General features: G+C 38.0%; 1 protein-coding gene across 1 annotated transcript in view; it reads left to right on the plus strand.

Annotated features, from left to right (window-relative positions):
• The window catches only part of MPDZ (multiple PDZ domain crumbs cell polarity complex component), a 90,526-nt gene that overhangs the window by 60,011 nt on the left and 11,331 nt on the right, over window positions 1-19,184 (plus strand). The window contains exons 27-38 of the mRNA XM_082497804.1: window positions 6,821-6,974; window positions 7,589-7,785; window positions 9,850-9,941; window positions 10,219-10,309; window positions 10,655-10,735; window positions 11,810-11,902; window positions 11,994-12,068; window positions 13,516-13,693; window positions 16,860-17,005; window positions 17,347-17,430; window positions 17,538-17,731; window positions 17,992-18,139. Coding sequence (XP_082353930.1) covers window positions 6,821-6,974; window positions 7,589-7,785; window positions 9,850-9,941; window positions 10,219-10,309; window positions 10,655-10,735; window positions 11,810-11,902; window positions 11,994-12,068; window positions 13,516-13,693; window positions 16,860-17,005; window positions 17,347-17,430; window positions 17,538-17,731; window positions 17,992-18,139 — 1,533 coding nt within the window. The remainder of the gene's footprint in view (window positions 1-6,820; window positions 6,975-7,588; window positions 7,786-9,849; window positions 9,942-10,218; window positions 10,310-10,654; window positions 10,736-11,809; window positions 11,903-11,993; window positions 12,069-13,515; window positions 13,694-16,859; window positions 17,006-17,346; window positions 17,431-17,537; window positions 17,732-17,991; window positions 18,140-19,184) is intronic.

The following is a 19,184-nucleotide window of genomic DNA, read 5'->3' on the forward strand; positions in this document are numbered from 1 at the left end:
TCCCCAGCCAGAGTCTGTTTATAACCCTTCTTCAGCTTCTGCTCCCTGTGGGCAGAAAACTACTAACCCATTTTATCGTCAGTCATCTAAGGTAAAGTTGCATGAAAAAGCTCTATTGAATGTTGGTTATTGATGCTCAAGCTACTAAAGTAAGGCTTTTGCATTTGCTGTGATGTGAACAAAATGTCCACTGCTGAATGTTTAGGCCAGTTTGGGATGGGAATGATGCCATTACTTTATCACAACTTAATTTTATTTAAAGAATGTTCCTGTGCTATTTTTCATTGTGGTTCTTTGTTCTCTTTATTTTCCAATTATTAAGCTTTTTGGTTATTTCTTGACTGTTCATTAACAAACCCTTGTTTCTCTGTAAGCAGAAACATTGCAAATGCTCTTACTGTACACGTGTTGTGTTGTGATCTTTGTAAATCGCATTATATTTATTGTCTTCCATCTTTTGAAACTTGCATCTGTACTTTATAATGAGATCTTTTAATGGAATTTCCTGCCATCATTCAGGTGCAGTCACCCAGATAGCTAGCTGCCTGCACAAAGTAGCTATATTTAATATGGTACCACTATGTATTTAGCAAGGCAGTCAGTTTCAAGTGACATGTTGCTAACCAGTCAGTTTCTTCCCCTTTGTTTTTTTCATTCAGGCTGCTCTGGTAGTTAAAGAGATCTTAAGTGTACTCCAGAATAGCCCAAATAATGCAAATGGGCTGTGAAAAGATAGTTTTGCTAGCAAGCAGTTATCCATCAAATCTGTGTTTCATACTGATACTGCTCTGTGTATTTCCAAATAAGAATTGATCTATCACTGTGGTTATCATCCCACATAATTTGTAGGCTTAAAGCATTGTGCTATACAAAGTGCTAGCTAGTTTCTGATACCTTAGCATCCTGGACACATCAATAAAATGCTGAACACTAGTTAGTTGAAAAAAAGAAGAAAAAAGAAAAGTACATAAGAAAAAAAAAAAAAAGAAGGGTAAAATAAATCCTGTTATTTTAGTTGGGGAAAAAAGTTATTTTTGGGGAAAAAAAAAAACAACAAACAAACAAATCAGCAAAACGAAAAATACCCTTTATTTTAACATTTGCTTCTCTTGTCCTAGACTATGCATGATAAACCTAACTGTTTCAGCAAACTCAAGTGCTCCATATTTATCACAGTAGTCAGTCCATATTAATACAATGCTGTTGCATGGATTAGAATTTGAGCTAGCTCTGTAGTATTTTAGGTGTGATGCCTAAAATAGAAGAGACAAGATCTGATCTTTTGTTTCCTCTTTCACTGGGATTTCACTGTTTATATGCAAAGTGTTTGTGATGCATATTTTAGGGACTTAAAATTTCATCATCATACAATTTAAAACTTTCTGCTGATGACAAATGTAATGGTTAAAGTATAATGGGGTCATTACACTGGCAAATTACTTTTCCCAAACTTCTTTTTATAAAAGACAAAATCTAACATGAATTGCGTATGTAAACGGAAAATTTGTTGTACTGTAGGGAAACTGCCTGTTGACTTTCAGTGACTCACCAGTGAAGAAACCTTGTTCGTGCACAGCTCAACTTTTCATTGCTGAAGCTACTGTAGAATCAAGACATGCGTTGTCTTACCAAATTACGTTACTTTTGTTTTGCAAAACAGTATTTGAGAATAAATGTTTAAGGATGCATTTTCTATTTTCAGGAGCATTTAAAAAACTAAAGTGCTTTAAGAAAATTTTTAAACAGCAACATATATCTGGATTAAATTACCGTGATACAAATGTATCAGTTGATGCTGCAAGTTTTTCACATTCCTTTCCACTTACTATGCTTCATATTTTCCAGCAGCATTAAACTTACAGCCCTAAGATATTTAGGCAGTTGCCAGATGGATACACCTAGTGTAGGAATTACTTTTAAGTATATATTGAACATTATTTCCAACATACTGTGCAAAATCAGAGGCATTCCCTGTTTGTTAAGCCGGTTCTGATTTCAAAGTAGGTTACAGTACAAAAACTGCATAATTAATATATATGGTCAAAATACATCCTTTAATTGTCTAAATATGAAGACTTGTTTTGTGTTAAATAATAAGGAAATACCTTGTATTGTTAAAGGAGAAGACCAGAGAATTTAGTTTCATTAAACTGTAAATTCAGAAAATTACAAATGCATGCACACACATACAATGTGATCTGTAGAAGTTATTATAAGATATGAAGTCTGTTTAGAGATGTCTACTATTAATAAACCTTCTCTTTTGTGACATACATAGCGAGTGTGTTACCACAAAAGCTAAATCAAATTATAAGAATTAATCTATGGTTTTCAGAATAAAACTAACCCTACTGCATTATTACAAAGAATTGTGTTTATTCTTATCCAGAAATCCACAATTTTGTAACTAACTAATGTGTGAAAGTATCCCACATGCTGAGATGCTTGGACAAATTTGTACAAATATCACAGCAAGTAAATTTTCTGTTGTTCATGCTGCTGAATTCTGCACTTTATGCACTTTGTGGGCTAGAACAGGTATGAGGATTTGTGCTTTTCCTCTAGGCACTGCTAAACATAGCTGGCACAAACACAGGGCAAATACAGTTTTACTTACCTTCACATCTTTGTAGCAAAGTGCAGGAAGTGGGCCTTGTTTGGTTAGCACGAACTGCTAAATAAGTGTGTTTTTGTTTCATGAGTCACAAAGGGTTCATTTAAAAATGGTTTTGCTTAGTTCCTATTGTGTTTTCCTTTTAGAACCCTTCCCTGACTTTCTCGCAGAACAGTCTTTTCTGTAGGCCAGCTGTCTTCAGCAGCACTAATCCGTTTGCTGATTCTTCTCAGTTCAACACTAACAAGGTTGGATGATGACACACTGTCTGCTTTTGACTCACCAAACATTACATGTGTGCTGCTTTGCCGTTAGTGTCTCTCTGCATTTCAATTCTATTATACCAATTTGGGTAAAATACTGTGCTGATGAGAGTGGAAATTCTGTGTAGTGAATTAAAAAGGCACAGAGACGCATGCACATAGAAAAGTTCTGAAGAAGTTAAAAATGCCAGCTCCATTAATCATAACCATTAAATCTAATCTAATCAGAGCTACCAAAGGAGTAGGTTCTCAATTACAAAATCAGTCCCTGTGGTATATGTTAAAATATCCACCTGAGTGCAACTCTCATCAGCGTGGGGTGTTTTGCTGCTATGTACTTAATTTTCTTTTTATGTGGTAAGGACTTTCTAGCTTTGATATCTCTTTTTTTTTTTTCTTTTTGCATGAAAAAAACCACATTGGCAGCTTTGATTTTGTGATGCTGATAATATTTTCCTTCTGCCTCTTGAAAATTCTTTTAATGTACCATGAACAGGATGCTGACATCTTCGGAAATATGAGAAAAAAAAGTTAGATTCTTTTTTATGTGGTTAGTACTTACTGCATGTTATGCGTATTGGGAACAGAGTTAACCTCTAACACAGGAATAAATAAAGGCTTAATTCTTAGGTGCATGCATTTCTGATCTAATAAAACAATTTCTAGCTGGTTATACATCGTGGGAGTGATTGTGCCCTTTGTCTGTTTTCCCATATTGTCAAATATATCCAATGTGCAACAAACATTTATGACATGATATGTGATGTATAATTGTATGTGTGTTTTTGAAATCTGTCTTTGTGCTTGTTTCTGAGGAAAGGGAGTATAAATGTAACGCAAATGACAGCTTGTATTTTCTCTATTTTCAAAAGCATTTCTGAAAAAAATGCATATAGTTTTAAAGAAAATCTAATATTTTTTCAGTTTCTGCACAATTGCTTTTTTAACATTGAGATAAGAATGGCTTTTTGTCATCTCTGTCTGCTTCTGCTAAACTAAGGTTCATGTACAGTAAGAAACTTTGCTGGATCAGGGTCCTTAATAACCCCTTAAATATTTTTGTCCCTTTATAAATGGAGTTAATAAAGTTGCTGCAGTTAGTAAAATGAATCCGTAATTGAAAATGAGTTATTCATTAATGATGCTGTGTATTGCCAAAGGTGCTGTAACATGTGGATTGCTGTTTTCTGTTACTGTAGGAGGTATCGAATCCAATTAGGGTTACCTTCCGTTGTTCCCCAACTAACCCTTTTGCTCCCACACCATTTAAGGTTTGTCTTGATTCCAGTGAGTGGGTCCTACCATGTGTGTGCTGTACGTTTGTACGTTGCCTGTGATACCTTCCGGCGTACTGCTTCTTCCTCCACCTGTGCCTCCTTTGTTGAAAGTGATACTGCTCCAAACTTGCTGCTGTTTTTAATATTTGCTTGCTGTGATTGGAGTGACCCTGGTAGCCAAATGGGTTTATGCAGTGTCTGATGCTTTGCATTTTAAATGAAATACTGTGCTGTGGCACACTGAAAGTATTTCATGAGTTAAAGCATTTTAGGGTTTTTGTGTGTGGCCCGATTCAGGGAGCAAAAGTCTTATGTGTGTGTAAACTGTGGGGGCCAGCTTCTGCTGCTGGTGATGCATGCATGGCAGGCTGGGTTCTGGAGGCAGGATGCGGTCCCCTCTGCCCAAATGGCGTTGTAACACCCTTTTTACCCTTCACACAAAGGAGCCTTGCTTTTACTTTTGTTTCAGCATTTCCTCAAATATCAGACGTTCAAATTTATGTATGCATGCATGGAGATACAGAAAGAAGCACTTCTTTGTCAATCAGATTGTTGTGGCTGCAGTTCATAAGTGCTAATCTGTCACCATGTAGCCATACATCCACACCTAATAGCACTTCCAGAGGTCCTTGACAGAAATTTTTTTGGGTTTTTTTGGTCATGTTTTCTTTAATTTTGCAAAGTTCTTGGACACTGTTATTTAGCAAGAGTACCACTAAAGCCATCTGTTAATTTTGGTTTTAAAACACAGAGACTACTGTAAGGTCTGCTGATCCGGTCTGCTTCACACTGTATTTCCTCATTTTTTCAGTATGTTATGTAGCTTTCTAGTTAAAACTCTGTGAAGCACTCTGAAAAATTAGTGCTTCTAGAACTACTCTTCCTTTCACCCCTTCTTGAGGTAAAGGTCTGACACCAGCTTTCCTCCATGTTGGATACATGAACTTTTGATTATGAATTATGACAAAGTCTTTGCTAGAATTCTGTTGCTTCAGTTGAAGTCTGTGTCTGCCCTGTAACTATTAGCATGTTTTCGAGTATAATTTGCATAAACTAGAAATAATTCATACATGAAGTTTAGTGATGCATGATATCATCTCAGTAGGATGGCATTGTCTTCGATTTGAAGCACAGATCAGTATGACTGATATGATACAAAAAATTATATAGCATTTATAAGTGTTTTTTATAAAAATGATTGGCTTGGGTGCCATATTAAAACTTCCAAACCTTTTGACATTTAATGACTTCTTAGTTAAGCTCCTAGATCAAGTTCCTGAATGAAAAGAAAGTCTTTTTCAAGCAGAGGCAGAATGAGGGAGCTGAAATAGGGCATTTGCATTTTCTTTAAATCTTTGGAATATACAGAGAATGAAGGTAACTCATCTTCCCTGAGAGATGGGGCCTTCCTTAAATCTCAGCATGACTAAATGAGTAACTTTTTAATTTTTTCAACACCTTCAGTTTAAAGCAGATTGAAGTCTTCCAAGGTGTATGTTGCTACTCATTTCACCGTTGCCTCTGATGAAGAAATTGTCTTAGTAATTTTGGCACCCAGAGATACCATCTGAGTTATTGTGTTCAAACTTTTGGTAATGGAGCTATAATGAAAGCTGAAATGGTGAGAACAGGACTATGAAGCTAGGGCAACACCTGAAAATCCTAGTGTTGGAAAAATACTTGGTTTTCATGTAAAGTTTTTGTTGTTTACATCAGTAGCTGATCTGCCAAGTATCAAAGTCTCTTGGGCATGCATAAGCTTCAGAATGATGATATTGAAAGATGGGTTTCTTGCCTACGTGTTTACTCTGAGCAAGCCAAAATGATGTAAGTTACGAACACTTAGTGGAATCCCTGATTGGAGTCCATATTCCTCAGGGAACCTGACTTGAATGGAGGCTTGCCAGATTGTGGATTTGGGCATTTAACCGTTATATTGCAGTAGTCATGTGTTTATATTACTAACTTTTTGAGAATATGAATAGACCACATAAATCAAGACCAAAAGTATTTTTCTCCTTTGTGATTTAATCTGTATCCTCCTTTATTCGATCTCCCCTGTGCAGCTTATATGAAACCAGTAAATAAGAATGAAGAAGTCCAGCTACTGTGGATTTCTTCAGTTATCGTTGGTTTCATTTTGTTTTTAAATTGTCCTTTCAATTAATATGCCAGTTACTTTCTTTTTTTCTGGAGGCATTTTTGAAAGCACTGAGTTCTTTGTTTCATTTCCCTTTCCTCCTATTTGGCTTCCAGAGCATACGATAGGAAGAAGTTACATGCAGTGGCTTTTAAAAATAAAATGAAGTAGAAGTGTTTTACAAATATGTCACTAAAAAAAAAATAAATCACTTCAGTCTTTGTAAGAGACTTCTTCTGAAACATAAAGTAGCACATAAAACTTTACTGAATTGGGCTTTTATTGTGAGTTATGTTTGCTTCTGAATACATTTTGGAGTGATGTTATCTCTTACCTTGCCTGGTGTTTGTTTCTATCTTGGATCTCTTGCAGCCTTTCTGTGCGGTGTTATTGATTTAGAATTCCAGCTGCTTGGTATTTAAACATCAAAGCCATAGTCATTGCCATTTTGATATTTTTATATACTAGTTTGCCCTACACAAAGTCTCCATCTGCTTAACCACTGCATTTTTCTTATTCTCCACAGGCATTTGGTCAGTCCGATTTAGAGCCTTCATTTTGTAACTTGCCTCTGCCCCCTCCTTCAGCATTTTCAGGAATGAGCTGTGATGTTGCACAGTCGTCTACTAGCAGAGTCCCAGAGGATGCAGAGAAGGAGGATGAGTTCGGTTATAGCTGGAGTAAGTTTATTCTCTGTGATAATGTTTGAAATATTCAGTGTTGAAATAGCTCTGTAGCAGAAAATATGGGGGGTCCAGTTTGAACTACTTCATTCTCATGTGCTTCATGGTTTGAGTGTTAAGTGCTGCTGTTAGCTTTCAGTTGTGCTTGGCCAGATCCACGTGGTGAAATATAAAACTGATTTGTTCTTCTTCATTGCACGCTAGTCTCTGTTTTCCTCTGTGGTCCAAATTCACTGTTTCACGTGTAGGACTACTTGAAGACTTTCAGTGTACTCTAGGTAACTGATGGCAGTGATTGATGTGATAACTTCTGTTACCTGAAGGTGTTACTGGAGGGAAGAGAATTGCTTTTATGTGTGAGAAGTCTTTCTTTCTAAGAAAAGTTTTAATGTTTTCTGAAGTTAGAAGGAAAACAAAGAACTAGAAATACTGTTATAAATCGTCTAAGGCTTAGTTTAAAAGAAAGTGTGATGTACACTTAAAATTTTCTCATGCAGTTTGGGATTATTCTGTCAGATACTGCCTACTGGACGCCAATCTTGACTCTCTAGGTGGCTTGTAAAACGTTCTAATATAAATCCATTCTCTGCTGCCCACACTTTTACATTTAGAAAAGATCGTGCAGCGCTATGGAAATCTACCGGGGGAGCTACACATGATTGAGCTGGAAAAAGGAAGGACAGGTCTGGGACTTAGTCTTGCTGGTAACAAAGACCGATCCAGGATGAGTGTCTTTATAGTGGGAATTGATCCAAATGGAGCAGCTGGCAAAGATGGCAGGTTACAGATTGCAGATGAGTTACTAGAGGTGAGTTTTTGCAATTTATACTGAAACCCAAACATACTGATTTAAAATGCACTACAATATTAGATTCTTGAAGCAATGTAGTTGTTCTTCAGTGGGCTTTGAAATCCTCAAGTTACCCAAGTTGACATTGCTACACTACCAGATTTTCGTTCTGGTGTATGCCAAATAGTTTCAACTGGGATTTTTTTTCTTGGTTATAAGTAAAGGTGTGCATGTATTTAAAATGGATAAAAATGAGGGAAGACAGCAACTTCTGGGTTATGAAGATACATAGAAGGCCAGTGCGTTGCAGACCATGAAAGATATTGGAGACCTTTAGTCTGTCCATCTGTGGAGTGCTCTAGACTTTCTAATTTCTTCTCTGTCTACTAGAAGTGTGATAATATCAGGATATTTTTATGTTGTGTAACATATAAAATGGAAATTGAATTGGGGAAACGGGAACAGATCCATTTGTATTATGGACTTTTATCTCATGACACATTTGGGCTGTTTTCTAATGGCTTTGGTGGAGGGACCCAGCCACTGAATGTGCAGCTAACATCCCTAATAGTGTATGACCATAAGGTGTATTTTTATGTTACCACAGTTCAGTTGATGATACTTGGAGACGTATTCTCTGCTTTTCCTATTCTTTCTGATACCAGTAGCTAACATTACCCTCACAGAAGTGCTTTGTGTAACTTCAGAACTTATATGTGGAGATGCTTGAGGATGCACTGGGGAGATGGTACAGGGAGGGAATGGTGAGACTGAACAAAGCTTGAGGGAGACACCGAGAGAGTAAACAATGTAGGTTGGCAGTTGCAGACTAGGACAGAAACTAAGGGTTTTGTGGCACTGTGGACCTAGTCTCATGGAAGCACGTGTTAGTTGCAGAGTCCATTGTTACCTGCTAGATGGTTCTCTTTAATCAGTTAAAATGTCTGTTTTTAAAACCTTGATGTTGCAGGTGCTCAGTATCCTCAGAACACATTGTAACACATCTGTCTGAGTCTGCTCTCATGTGGTTTCTTGCTTACTGTCCAAGCTGTAAACCTGCAAACTGATGCTAAGAGATTGTCTTACCTCTTCTGAGAGAGGAGACATCTGAGCTTGTTCCTTATGTTTCCAAGTAGCTGTCCATGACTTGTCTCCCAGCTGACAGCCTGACCTTGGTTCTTCACAAGCTCATGGCAAACACTGGAAGCAGTGCTGCATCTGGATTGTCACCTCCAGCGTAAATGACAGGGCTCAGTATCCCTGTGACCAAGCCTGGTGGACACAGCCTGCATGGTAGCTGAGGGGTTGCTGTTATGCGCAATCCTCAGCTCAGTGACTTGCACTGTTGCTCCCTGTTTGCTGCTTTTCTGCTGGTATTAGTTCTACCTCAGTGTGTGTTGCATTATTTTCCCTTTGTATGGGTCCAAGCTGTCCTTTTCCAGTCATTTCCCCTTTCTTAGAGTGGATTTCTGCACTGTAGTTTTCCATTTCCAAGAACAAATGCAATTAATAAAATGTGAGCAAATTTATTCTGCAAATTCACACTGATACTTCCAATCATATCTGAATCATAGGAACTTCAAGGTGTTTCAGTGAGTCTGCTCTTCCAAATGAAGACAGTGATTTTCATGTCAAATCTTCAGATTACAAATGCACTGATGTTCAGACGCCAGTATACAAAGTAGCTGGCTGAGGTTCGATAAATAATAGTGATCTCATTGCTGGATATAAGTGATTCATTTATTTGTTACGGTTAGAATTTCCCATGGCCCTGCTTTATCACCACATCAGTCATGAGGTGATCAATGGCACGTGGAAATAGATGATGTGCCAACTCAACCCAATATAACTCAGAGAATGACATTTTTACCACTGTGACAGTGTTAGTCTGAAATCAAACTAGAAGGAATTTTTTACTGAGGAAGGGAGTGAAAGCAGGACCCAACATACTCTGTTATTTTCATACAATTCCTGCTTTAGCCAGTGATGCGGGATAATGGATTTTTTTAAGGATTAAAAATTAATTTAAGTATAAGGGAATTAAAATATTTTGAGAAGTAATTGCAACCTTCCTTTATATAGATAAATGGGCAAATACTCTATGGAAGGACTCATCAGAATGCTTCCTCAATAATCAAGTGTGCACCATCTAAAGTAAAAATAATTTTTATCAGGTAAGTTGTGGTTAAAGGTTTGGCTATGAAGGTTTATTTTTAATATGCTCAAGTTTTGCAGAGTGCTTGTGCTTTATTTTTAATTTTGGTAAGGTAGATGCGCTTTTGAACCCAGTTCTTAATAGTTGTTAAATATGTCTTGAGTTTTCTGTTTTGATATTTGCATTGTCAGTGCCCGAAATAAAGTAAAAGAAAGCGCTAGACTTAAATTTGTTCTAAGAAATATGGTGCTGTATTACTACATGTTTACAACATTCTTTAACTGAATCTATTGTAGAAGTAAAGATGCAGTAAATCAGATGGCTGTTTGCCCTGCAAAGTCAGTAGAGGGCTCACAGTGTACTTCAGGGACGCTTCAACATCAAGAGGTAAAGTAAATTTTTGTTTTTATCATTTGACTGAGATACTAACAGTGTTCTGGATAGAGGAGTGCCCTCTCTTCTTAGCATTTACTACAGAAGATAAAGTAATCTAAGGGAAAAACAAATGAGATTTGAGTAAAACTGCTAAACTTATCGCAGTGGGGTCAATTCTGTTTTATGTTGTGTTCATCTAAACTATGAAGTAAATCTAGCATTCCTGTGAATAGGGTTATAGCAGTTTAAAGGAATCCAGAAAACGATCAGACCCACTTTAAATGTTTGTGCGCTACTTTATTTTGATGCAAAATGTTGAATATAGTTGCTCACAGTTGTATTTCCATTTTCTATTAGATTGATATCAGTGCTGCAAACTCCAGTGCTTGTTCTGATTTCGGTTCATGTAAAAACATTCAGTATGTGGAACTCCCTAAGGTATGTGCTAAAAATAAAGTTTACATCAGACACATTTGTATTCACTAGCTTGCTTTCTTTGTCTCTTACTGTCTTTTACTGGAAGTCAGAATAGAGATTTCTAGAGGTCTTCTCTTGCTGTTTGTGAATGGACCCCAAAGTTTTCCTGACCTACTGCCTGCCTTTGGCAACCTCATGTGTCTCTCTAACTTCGCATAAATTTGCCAATTGCTCTGTGTCTCTGGAAGAAGTGACCTCTTGTCCTATTTGCAGAACTTTTGGTAACCAGCTGCTGGTCATGCCTCAGGTAGAATCATTGCCTTAGTTGTTCAAAGTAAATGAATTAGCAGATTATAAGCATCAGATCCCCCCAAACAACATACATATTTAGTGGAAATTGTGCAGCTGGGGAAAAATGGCCAGGTGTTCTGTAACTTTGAAGCTGCCAGATGAGGGTGGAAAAATTGCTGCTTCTGCTTGTTGACATGGAGAAGCCAATTGCATTAAGTGGACAGTAAGGATAGAGACTTGCAGACTGTTTAGGTTTTCTCCTTGAAGGCATCTAGCCTTCCGCTATTAACCAGGAGAATATCTTGCAGGTTATGGTATCCGGATGATTTAATTCTAGGTGAATGCAGTAGAGACATTTCACTCTGCCACAAGTATTTACTAATTTCACAGGAAGAGCCTACGCTTTTCCATCCTCTGTGTTTTCCATTCCTGTTTGTATTTTTAATCTGGTTTCAAATAATGAATTTAAGCTATATAATGAAGTTTTATTTAGCTCAGATTGTAGTTTCCAAATATCTTGTGTTTCTTGCTCCTATTTATGAATTCAACAACTGAATCGCAGTTGACCTTGTAAGTTTCAAAAGAGTGGATTAGAATTTAGAAGTATTTCAGATTTATCTTGGTAGTCAATATACTGTTTGTAGGTTGGCAAAATCTATTTCAGAAAGAGATTAATTAAAAATAATGCATTGTGGAAACACAAACTTTTGTTATGTTTGCAGGCTTTGCTAGTCTTTAGTGAATGTATTCTAACATTTTGATAAACACAGAACCTCACTATTTCCATTTTTCTGTTTGTCCCAGGATCAAGGAGGCTTTGGAATTGCCATTAGTGAAGAAGACACAGTTAATGGAGTAGTTATTAAGAGCTTAACAGATCATGGTGCAGCAGCGAAGGTGTGAGAACATATAAAATCCAAATAGGGAAAGAAAAATGTTCTTTGGAGTAACATCCAGAGCTCATATTTTTGTTCTGTGTTGTTTCCAGGATGGACGAATCAAAGTTGGAGATCAGATCCTGGCAGTGGATGATGAAATTGTTGTGGGATATCCAGTAGAAAAGGTGCTTCTGAAGTGTCAGGAATGTTGCAGAAATCACTCCACTTAATGTAGGACGTGATTGTGTCTTAAACAAACCAGTGAGGTTTTCATGACTATATCATGACTTCATTTTCAAAGCTGGCTAAAGAACCAAAGATCTGTGGGCATTGTCTGAATAAGAAAACTACTGTAGACTAAGCTAAAACCTGAATTTAAAGCTCAGCTGCTATTTTACATTAATGCATTGCATGAATCATCTGTCTGTGCTACAAATGTGGTACTTTTTTTCCCCTGTGGTTCTATCTGATGACTGAGAGGCACTTAGTTGTGGGATAAAAGCTGTGGACTATCGCTGAATAATGACTCTTCATAGCTACTCCACTTTAAAAGTATTAGAACCAGTAAAGTTAATATGTGTAAATTTACATGGGTGAGTTGCATCAGTGGTAAATCAGATCGTCAACTGTGCTTATACATAGGGGAGTGTCTGTAATAACGGCCTCATTATATTCCAAGCCTGGTATTTCAACCCTTTGGAGAAAACTATCTCCATTCCTAAATAACAAGATTTATTTTTAACATCTAGCTCTGCAAACTCAATTTGGGTTCTGTAATGAATCAAGGAGGGCTTTTTTCCAGCACCTGCCTTGCTACCAAGAAAAGTGATTCTTTAGGCATGAGAAGATTATTTTCTGTTTGTTAAAGGGCAATCAGGAGAGCATCCATCTTACTCTTTGATGCGCTGCTATCTCTGAAACAGTAAATGAGTAAGAGATACTGATGTTGTCTGCAGGGAAGTAGGTAGGCTTTGGAAGAAGACACAGAGATTGAGTAAGTAATTTATGAGAATACTTCTAATTCTACTGAAATGTAAAGTCTTGGGAGGATTTGATGTCTTTTCTGTGAGATAGCAATTAATTTTGAAGGTTTTTCAGTATCCCTTTAAACTAAATTTTGTGTTACACCCTAGTGTCCTTCTCTCCCTCCCACAGTGCAGATAGTAATTTCAGATTTTCCTTCCAGCTGTGCATCTGATTAAGGAGCTAAGATGGGTGTAGCACAGTTATTTAAATCAGTATATGTTTTGGCATTGGCTTCTGCAGGGTCAGAAATGGGCTCCATCCAAGCATTAAAAGACAATACTAGTTTTCTGGTTTTTCTAATAATTCCTATAAACATAGTATTTTGTCCAGAGAAACCATCAAAACACTCCCACATTCTTCTCTGGTACAGTTTGGCAAAGTTTCATGGAAGCTACTTGATTAGCATCACCCAGGACTGGCCAACAGTTAATTCTAGTGCTGTTTCTTATAAAAAAATACCAATATTTGTCCTTGCTCATTACCAAAAAAACCTACGGGATTGTGACTTGTAGCTCCAGTTTGCAGAACAGTTCTTCTGCTTTATTTTTGTGTTACAACTGAACAGTCCAATTACACTCTTCACCAGTTTTTCTTTTTATCATTCAGTTTATTAGTCTCTTGAAGACATCCAAAACTATGGTGAGGCTTACAATCAACTCAGCGGAGATGGATAGCCCAACTGCAGCACCAGTCCCTTCCAGCACTGCCCCAGCAGAGAGGAGGAACATGCAGCCACCAGCAACTGTCCCCTCTTCCAGCTCACCAGAACCAGAAGCAGTCAAAAGTAAGATTCTCCTTGTGTGTCTGTCTACCCTGGGGTTGTGACATAAAAATGAAGACCCAGCTTGTAAACAAGTTTTCTCTTTTTGTATGCACTCAGCTGTATTCTGAGTTGCATTTTCTAGTACTTTCAGATTACACATCCATCTAAATGAAGCAGAGATGCTCCACACTGAAGACCTACCTCTTGCCTTCCTGCTGGCCTGTTGTAGAGGTGGGAGGATGGAGGGATTTCCTCCTCCCTCCCAACGGCTGTGCAGCAGGTGCCTCTGTCATGGTTTTGTAGAACTGAGCAGGAGGCATTCCTTTAAATGAGGGAGAAAAATGATGTCATCTTTCCTGGAACAGGGGAATGGTTGGGACTGCCTTGCCATTTATGACTAGCCACATTTGACTCTCCCACTTTAGAGTGGAGAGTTGAGATGCGACTGATTGATGGTGGTTATTGGTTAAGCAAAACACTACTAAGAAGCTGATAATAATTGAGTAATGCGCACATCACAATGTATACGTACATCACTGCAAGTATTACTGAGTCATATTTCTGTTGCTTATTGCTAGCAGTAGTATTGACACACAATTACACTACTGTAAAGAAATCTTAAAAAACACACGTGAGACCTACTAGGTAATAATTCTGTTGTCTTCCTGTCTGCATTTAGTTTTAGGGTAAAATCTATTCTTTGTCCAAGTCTATCCGTTCCATCTCCACCCTGCCACAGCAAGGCTTAGGGATAAAGGCCTGAGGAGATTTTGGCAGTTCTCCCTCCAGCATTCTGAGGATCTCTGGTTGCAGCTTAGCTTCAGTACCATTTACAGGCATCCACAACCAAACTGTTGGAAGATCCTCCCTCCTTTTGGTTCTCCACCTGATTTCATAATTTATTCCCCCACTTTCTTTTACCAAGCCCACCTTTTTGCTGCCCCTGCACCTTGTTTTCTATGCACAGACTCCTTCCAAATCAGCAACCTGTCCCAAACTACCTTTTCACTATTGATCTGTTTTCTATTACATCTCTACCCAACTTTGGTGTTTCCAGCAATGCTATGTAGGCCGTTTTTCACCCAATACTGTTGCAGCTAACTAGATGAGGTCAGCCTTGCATACCAAGACTCCCTTCCAGTTCTTCAGTTCATGTATTTCATGTACATTTTATGCCTTCTGGACAGAATTATACTTAAACCTTAACTCCTCTACTGTCTTGGTTTGAGGTAAAACAAAACCAACTTGCTTTTCAATAATTTTACTTTTCAGTTAAGTCGCTTCTAACTAACTGCACTCTTTGAAATTAACGGCATATTTTCCAGACAGTGTCTGCTTCTACCAGATAAAGTCTGATGTTTACAGTTAATACCAAGGAATGGTATGCAGAGAAGTTCCTGCTTATACTTAACAAACAAGGTCAGCTAACCAAGTTGGAGCGTCAGAAGCAGAAAAGCGTAGGGAGGTTGGACCTGCAGGGAAGAGCACACAGGACAAGTGACCCAAAACTGACCAACAGGATATTCCATCCCATTGGCATCATGCCCAGGACAAAAGCTGAGGGATCAAAGAGGTCAGCCTCTTTCTCCAATAGCCGGCAGCTGAGAAGGACTCTGTTCCTCTGCCATTGATACCGATACATGGGATCGTGACTTCAGCTCCCGTCCACTGCTGAGTCCAGTCTGGGACTTTCCCAGTGCCTGGCGGTAATGTGACTGTAATCCTGGGAGCTTGATAAGGTTTTGTCTATATTGTATGTATTTCATTATTTTCTTATTAATACTATTATCTTTTATTATTTTGTTAACAATATTTCATTAAAGTAGTTTGCTTTCTTTTTCAACCCATAACTTCTCTCTCTCATTCTCTCTCTCCTCTCTGAAGTGACAGAGGTTAAAGAGAGCATCTGTCGTTTGTTTATTGGCCAGCCCAGCCCAAACCATGACACCTACGTAGCTCAAACCGAGCATGAGCAGTTGCTCATCATCATGAACAACTTGCATAATAGAGCAGTAGAGTAATGTGTTGTATACTCACACAGAAGCTTTACCCTTAAAAAGTCTTAATTTCCCTTCTGGTTCCCTTCAGAGGCTGAGGCTCTTAGTTTTGAGGCTTACTGTTCCTGCAGGACCTATTGCTCACACTGTACCGAAGTATCTAACATAAATCCATATTTCTGAATGGTTAGGTCTTCTGTTAGTTTCAGTAGAACTTCTTTTATCAGTGCCCTTTTAAAGTGCCTCAGAAGGATTTCAATGCCTGTTTTTAGCTTTTGGAAAAACATAATTTTGGTTTTTCTTTAAAGCACGGATGACATCAGTGATGGAGATAATTTGAACATCCCAGACATTTTAATTGCTGATTCTTTACATTAGTTGCTACACAGTATCCTCTCCTAGTATTTTTAGTGTTTTTTTTTTCTTGTGGAGGATACAGAACTGACTAAAATACTAAAGCAATGATCCATTTGTGACATACCAAAGACATTGAATTTACAGGTAAATTGCTACGTAAGGACACCATATGTATTTGTACTATGAGAATATATTTTTACGCCACAGAACTTACTGCTTCCAAAAGCTGTGTCAGTGGCCAGTTAAAAGTTGGACTGGTGTAAAAAGTTCTTTTGGGGGGCCACTAAGTATAATGATGTGTATAAAACCTTTGGCTTGACCGTGAGTTGCTGGACTTGTGAAATACCACTCTATTTGGTTCACACTTACCATTCTTTCTCATGGTACAGATTTGAGTCTGAGATGGAATATTTAGTTAGATGGACCTTGACTTGACCCATTGCAAGAGTTCAGGGTTGACATCCTTGAATCCATGCATTTAAATACATACTGTGTACTTCATTTATCTCTGATCTACATTGCATAGTTGCTGGTATAGCTGTTTAAATTAAATTCTATCCAAAGTACAATCCGTTGTGTACAATAGCCTCTTTGGCTATCCAGACTATGATCCAGGTACTTGATAGTATAAAACCAAGACAACTGCAATTAAAACTACAGGATAGTACTTGTTTGAGGGGAAGTGATAGTCGGCAGCATCATTCATTCTCTGTAGGTCAGCTGTTCTGCTGTTGCTGTAGAGCTGTTAATGGACTCTCAAAATGCTGTTTTAAAGTCACTTTTCAAATATTGAGCTCTCTTACTCTAACGGTGATGTTAAATTGTTGTTTTAGACACAAGCAGATCTTCAACTCCAGCCACCTTAGCCTCTGATCCAGCTACTTGTCCCATCATTCCTGGATGTGAAACAACCATTGATATCTCCAAAGGGAGGACTGGTCTTGGTCTGAGCATTGTTGGAGGAGCAGACACTTTGCTGGTTGGTTGAAAAAATATGTGTGTCACTCGAGTGAAATAACAATAATGAAATTAAAATGTCTGATAGAAGAGATTTTGTGCTTATTGGTTTCTGTAGCATTTATAGAAAGATACCAAAGATACCCGTTCAGGAAAAAAAGAAAAAAAAAAAAAAAGAAAAAGGTGGTTTTAAAATTGGAAGTATAAATGAACTTCTTAAAGATTGTGGTAATTTTTTCATTGTACATCTGCCTGTTTTGTTTGTCATTGATGAATTATAGTAGGAATTTTCTGTTGTTCTTTGTTCAAAGTAGGGGTATTTTCTTTCAACATGCAATTTATTTTTGTCTTATTTATCCACAGGGAGCAATCATTATCCATGAAGTGTATGAAGAAGGAGCAGCATCTAAAGATGGGAGACTGTGGGCTGGGGATCAGATATTGGAGGTGTGGTGGTTTCTTTGGTCATTTTTATTATCATTTGCTATCTAGATGTCTTCTGTTTGTCTGCTGGAAGGTCCTGCATGCTTTATCACTGTATGCTTTCATTGCAGGTGAACGGGATTGACCTCAGGAATGCTACACATGATGAAGCAATAAATGTCCTCCGACAGACTCCCCAGAAAGTTCGTCTGACTGTGTACAGAGATGAAGCCCAGTACAAGGAAGAAGACATGTATGATGTACTCAATATAGAGCTCCAAAAGAAGCCTGGCAAAGGCCTTGGGCTGAGTATTGTTGGGAAAAGGTATGAATGTTCGTGCAGAGTTAATGTCTGGAGCTGACTGGACATGTTTATGTTTCTGTTGGGGGCTGGTGCTCAGATCCTGCAGGCTTGAAGGCCATACGTGTCATTTTTGTGCCTAAGCTAATTGGCCATCCCTAGAGGACCTAGCCCAACATTATTCAACAAAAGAATGAGGCAATGTTTCTTGTGTTCCAAATAGCAAGCCGTAAAAGTGGCCCTCAAATAATGCTGTAATGCAAAATCCATGTGTGTATTTGCAGAAATGATACGGGGGTGTTTGTGTCAGACATCGTGAAAGGAGGAATAGCAGATACAGATGGGAGACTGATGCAAGGAGACCAGATATTGACAGTGAATGGAGAAGATGTTCGAAATGCTAACCAGGAGGCTGTTGCAGCTTTGCTAAAGGTATTCGGAAAAGAGAAGTTGGATAAAATTGAAGAATTGAGATCTGGATTTTTTGAAAGCTTTAGTTTTATTCAGACTGAGTTCAGACTGTTATTGAGACGTCACTGAGAATGAGCTGTGTATCCAAACTTAAGCTTCCTGAAGTCTAGAGCATTCATATTTTTACACTTTGCCTGATGAAAATGGGACTAGTGGTCATGCAGGGTGCCATATGTTTATAGGGCAACAGAAGGCTTAACACTGTATTTTAAAAAACTTAACACTCTATTTTCTCCAACAAACTGATAACTGCTTAATTGTCTCACATTTTTAGACAGATACGCAAAACTGACTTTAAATGATGGAGAAATTGTCAGAGCAGTTGTGCCAAAAAGTGATTACTTTCATAGTTGATAATATTAATCTTTTTTTTTCTGTGTATGTCTAGTATCACCTTACATCCATTAAATACTATAATGCATTTTCCAGTGACCAAAGCATCTAGTATAACAAATTGCTTTCTCACAAAGATAACTGAAGTAAACTATCTGCAGCTCTTGGAACCAGAATTTCTGTTTTCAATACATTTTATGCTTCCGATGTTCTCCCCCTGTTTCCAAATCAGAATGAAGTCAGATATAGGACATTTCCTGTGGTCTGGCAGGAAGTCCAGCTGGTCAGCCAGCTTGTCTGTTTTCCATCCAAGGTTTTGAGACATTCCTGCTGCATGGTAAGGATTCTATTGAGTCAGCGTTTTCCAATGGAAAACCATTCCACTGGAAAAAAAATAACAGCCACTACTCATAGCTGATGCTTGGAAACATAGACATAGGATCGTGCTTCACACTCACGTTCAAAGGTATATTTTTCCAGGTCTTGAACAGTTCCTCAAGTTGTTGTTTGGTTTATTTTTGGGGGGAGGGGATGTTAGAAAGGGGAGGTAGGAGCACTTTTTCTGTATTTTTAGCTTGTACCCATAATTGAGAATGCCAGAACTGGGGTCTGTATTCTGACAGTGAACTCGTTAATATACTCTTCTGGTCTAATAGTACTTTTCCATTCTTAC

The sequence above is a fragment of the Vanellus vanellus genome (genome assembly GCF_965231255.1).
Source record: "Vanellus vanellus genome assembly, chromosome: Z".
Taxonomy (NCBI): Eukaryota; Metazoa; Chordata; class Aves; order Charadriiformes; family Charadriidae; genus Vanellus; species Vanellus vanellus.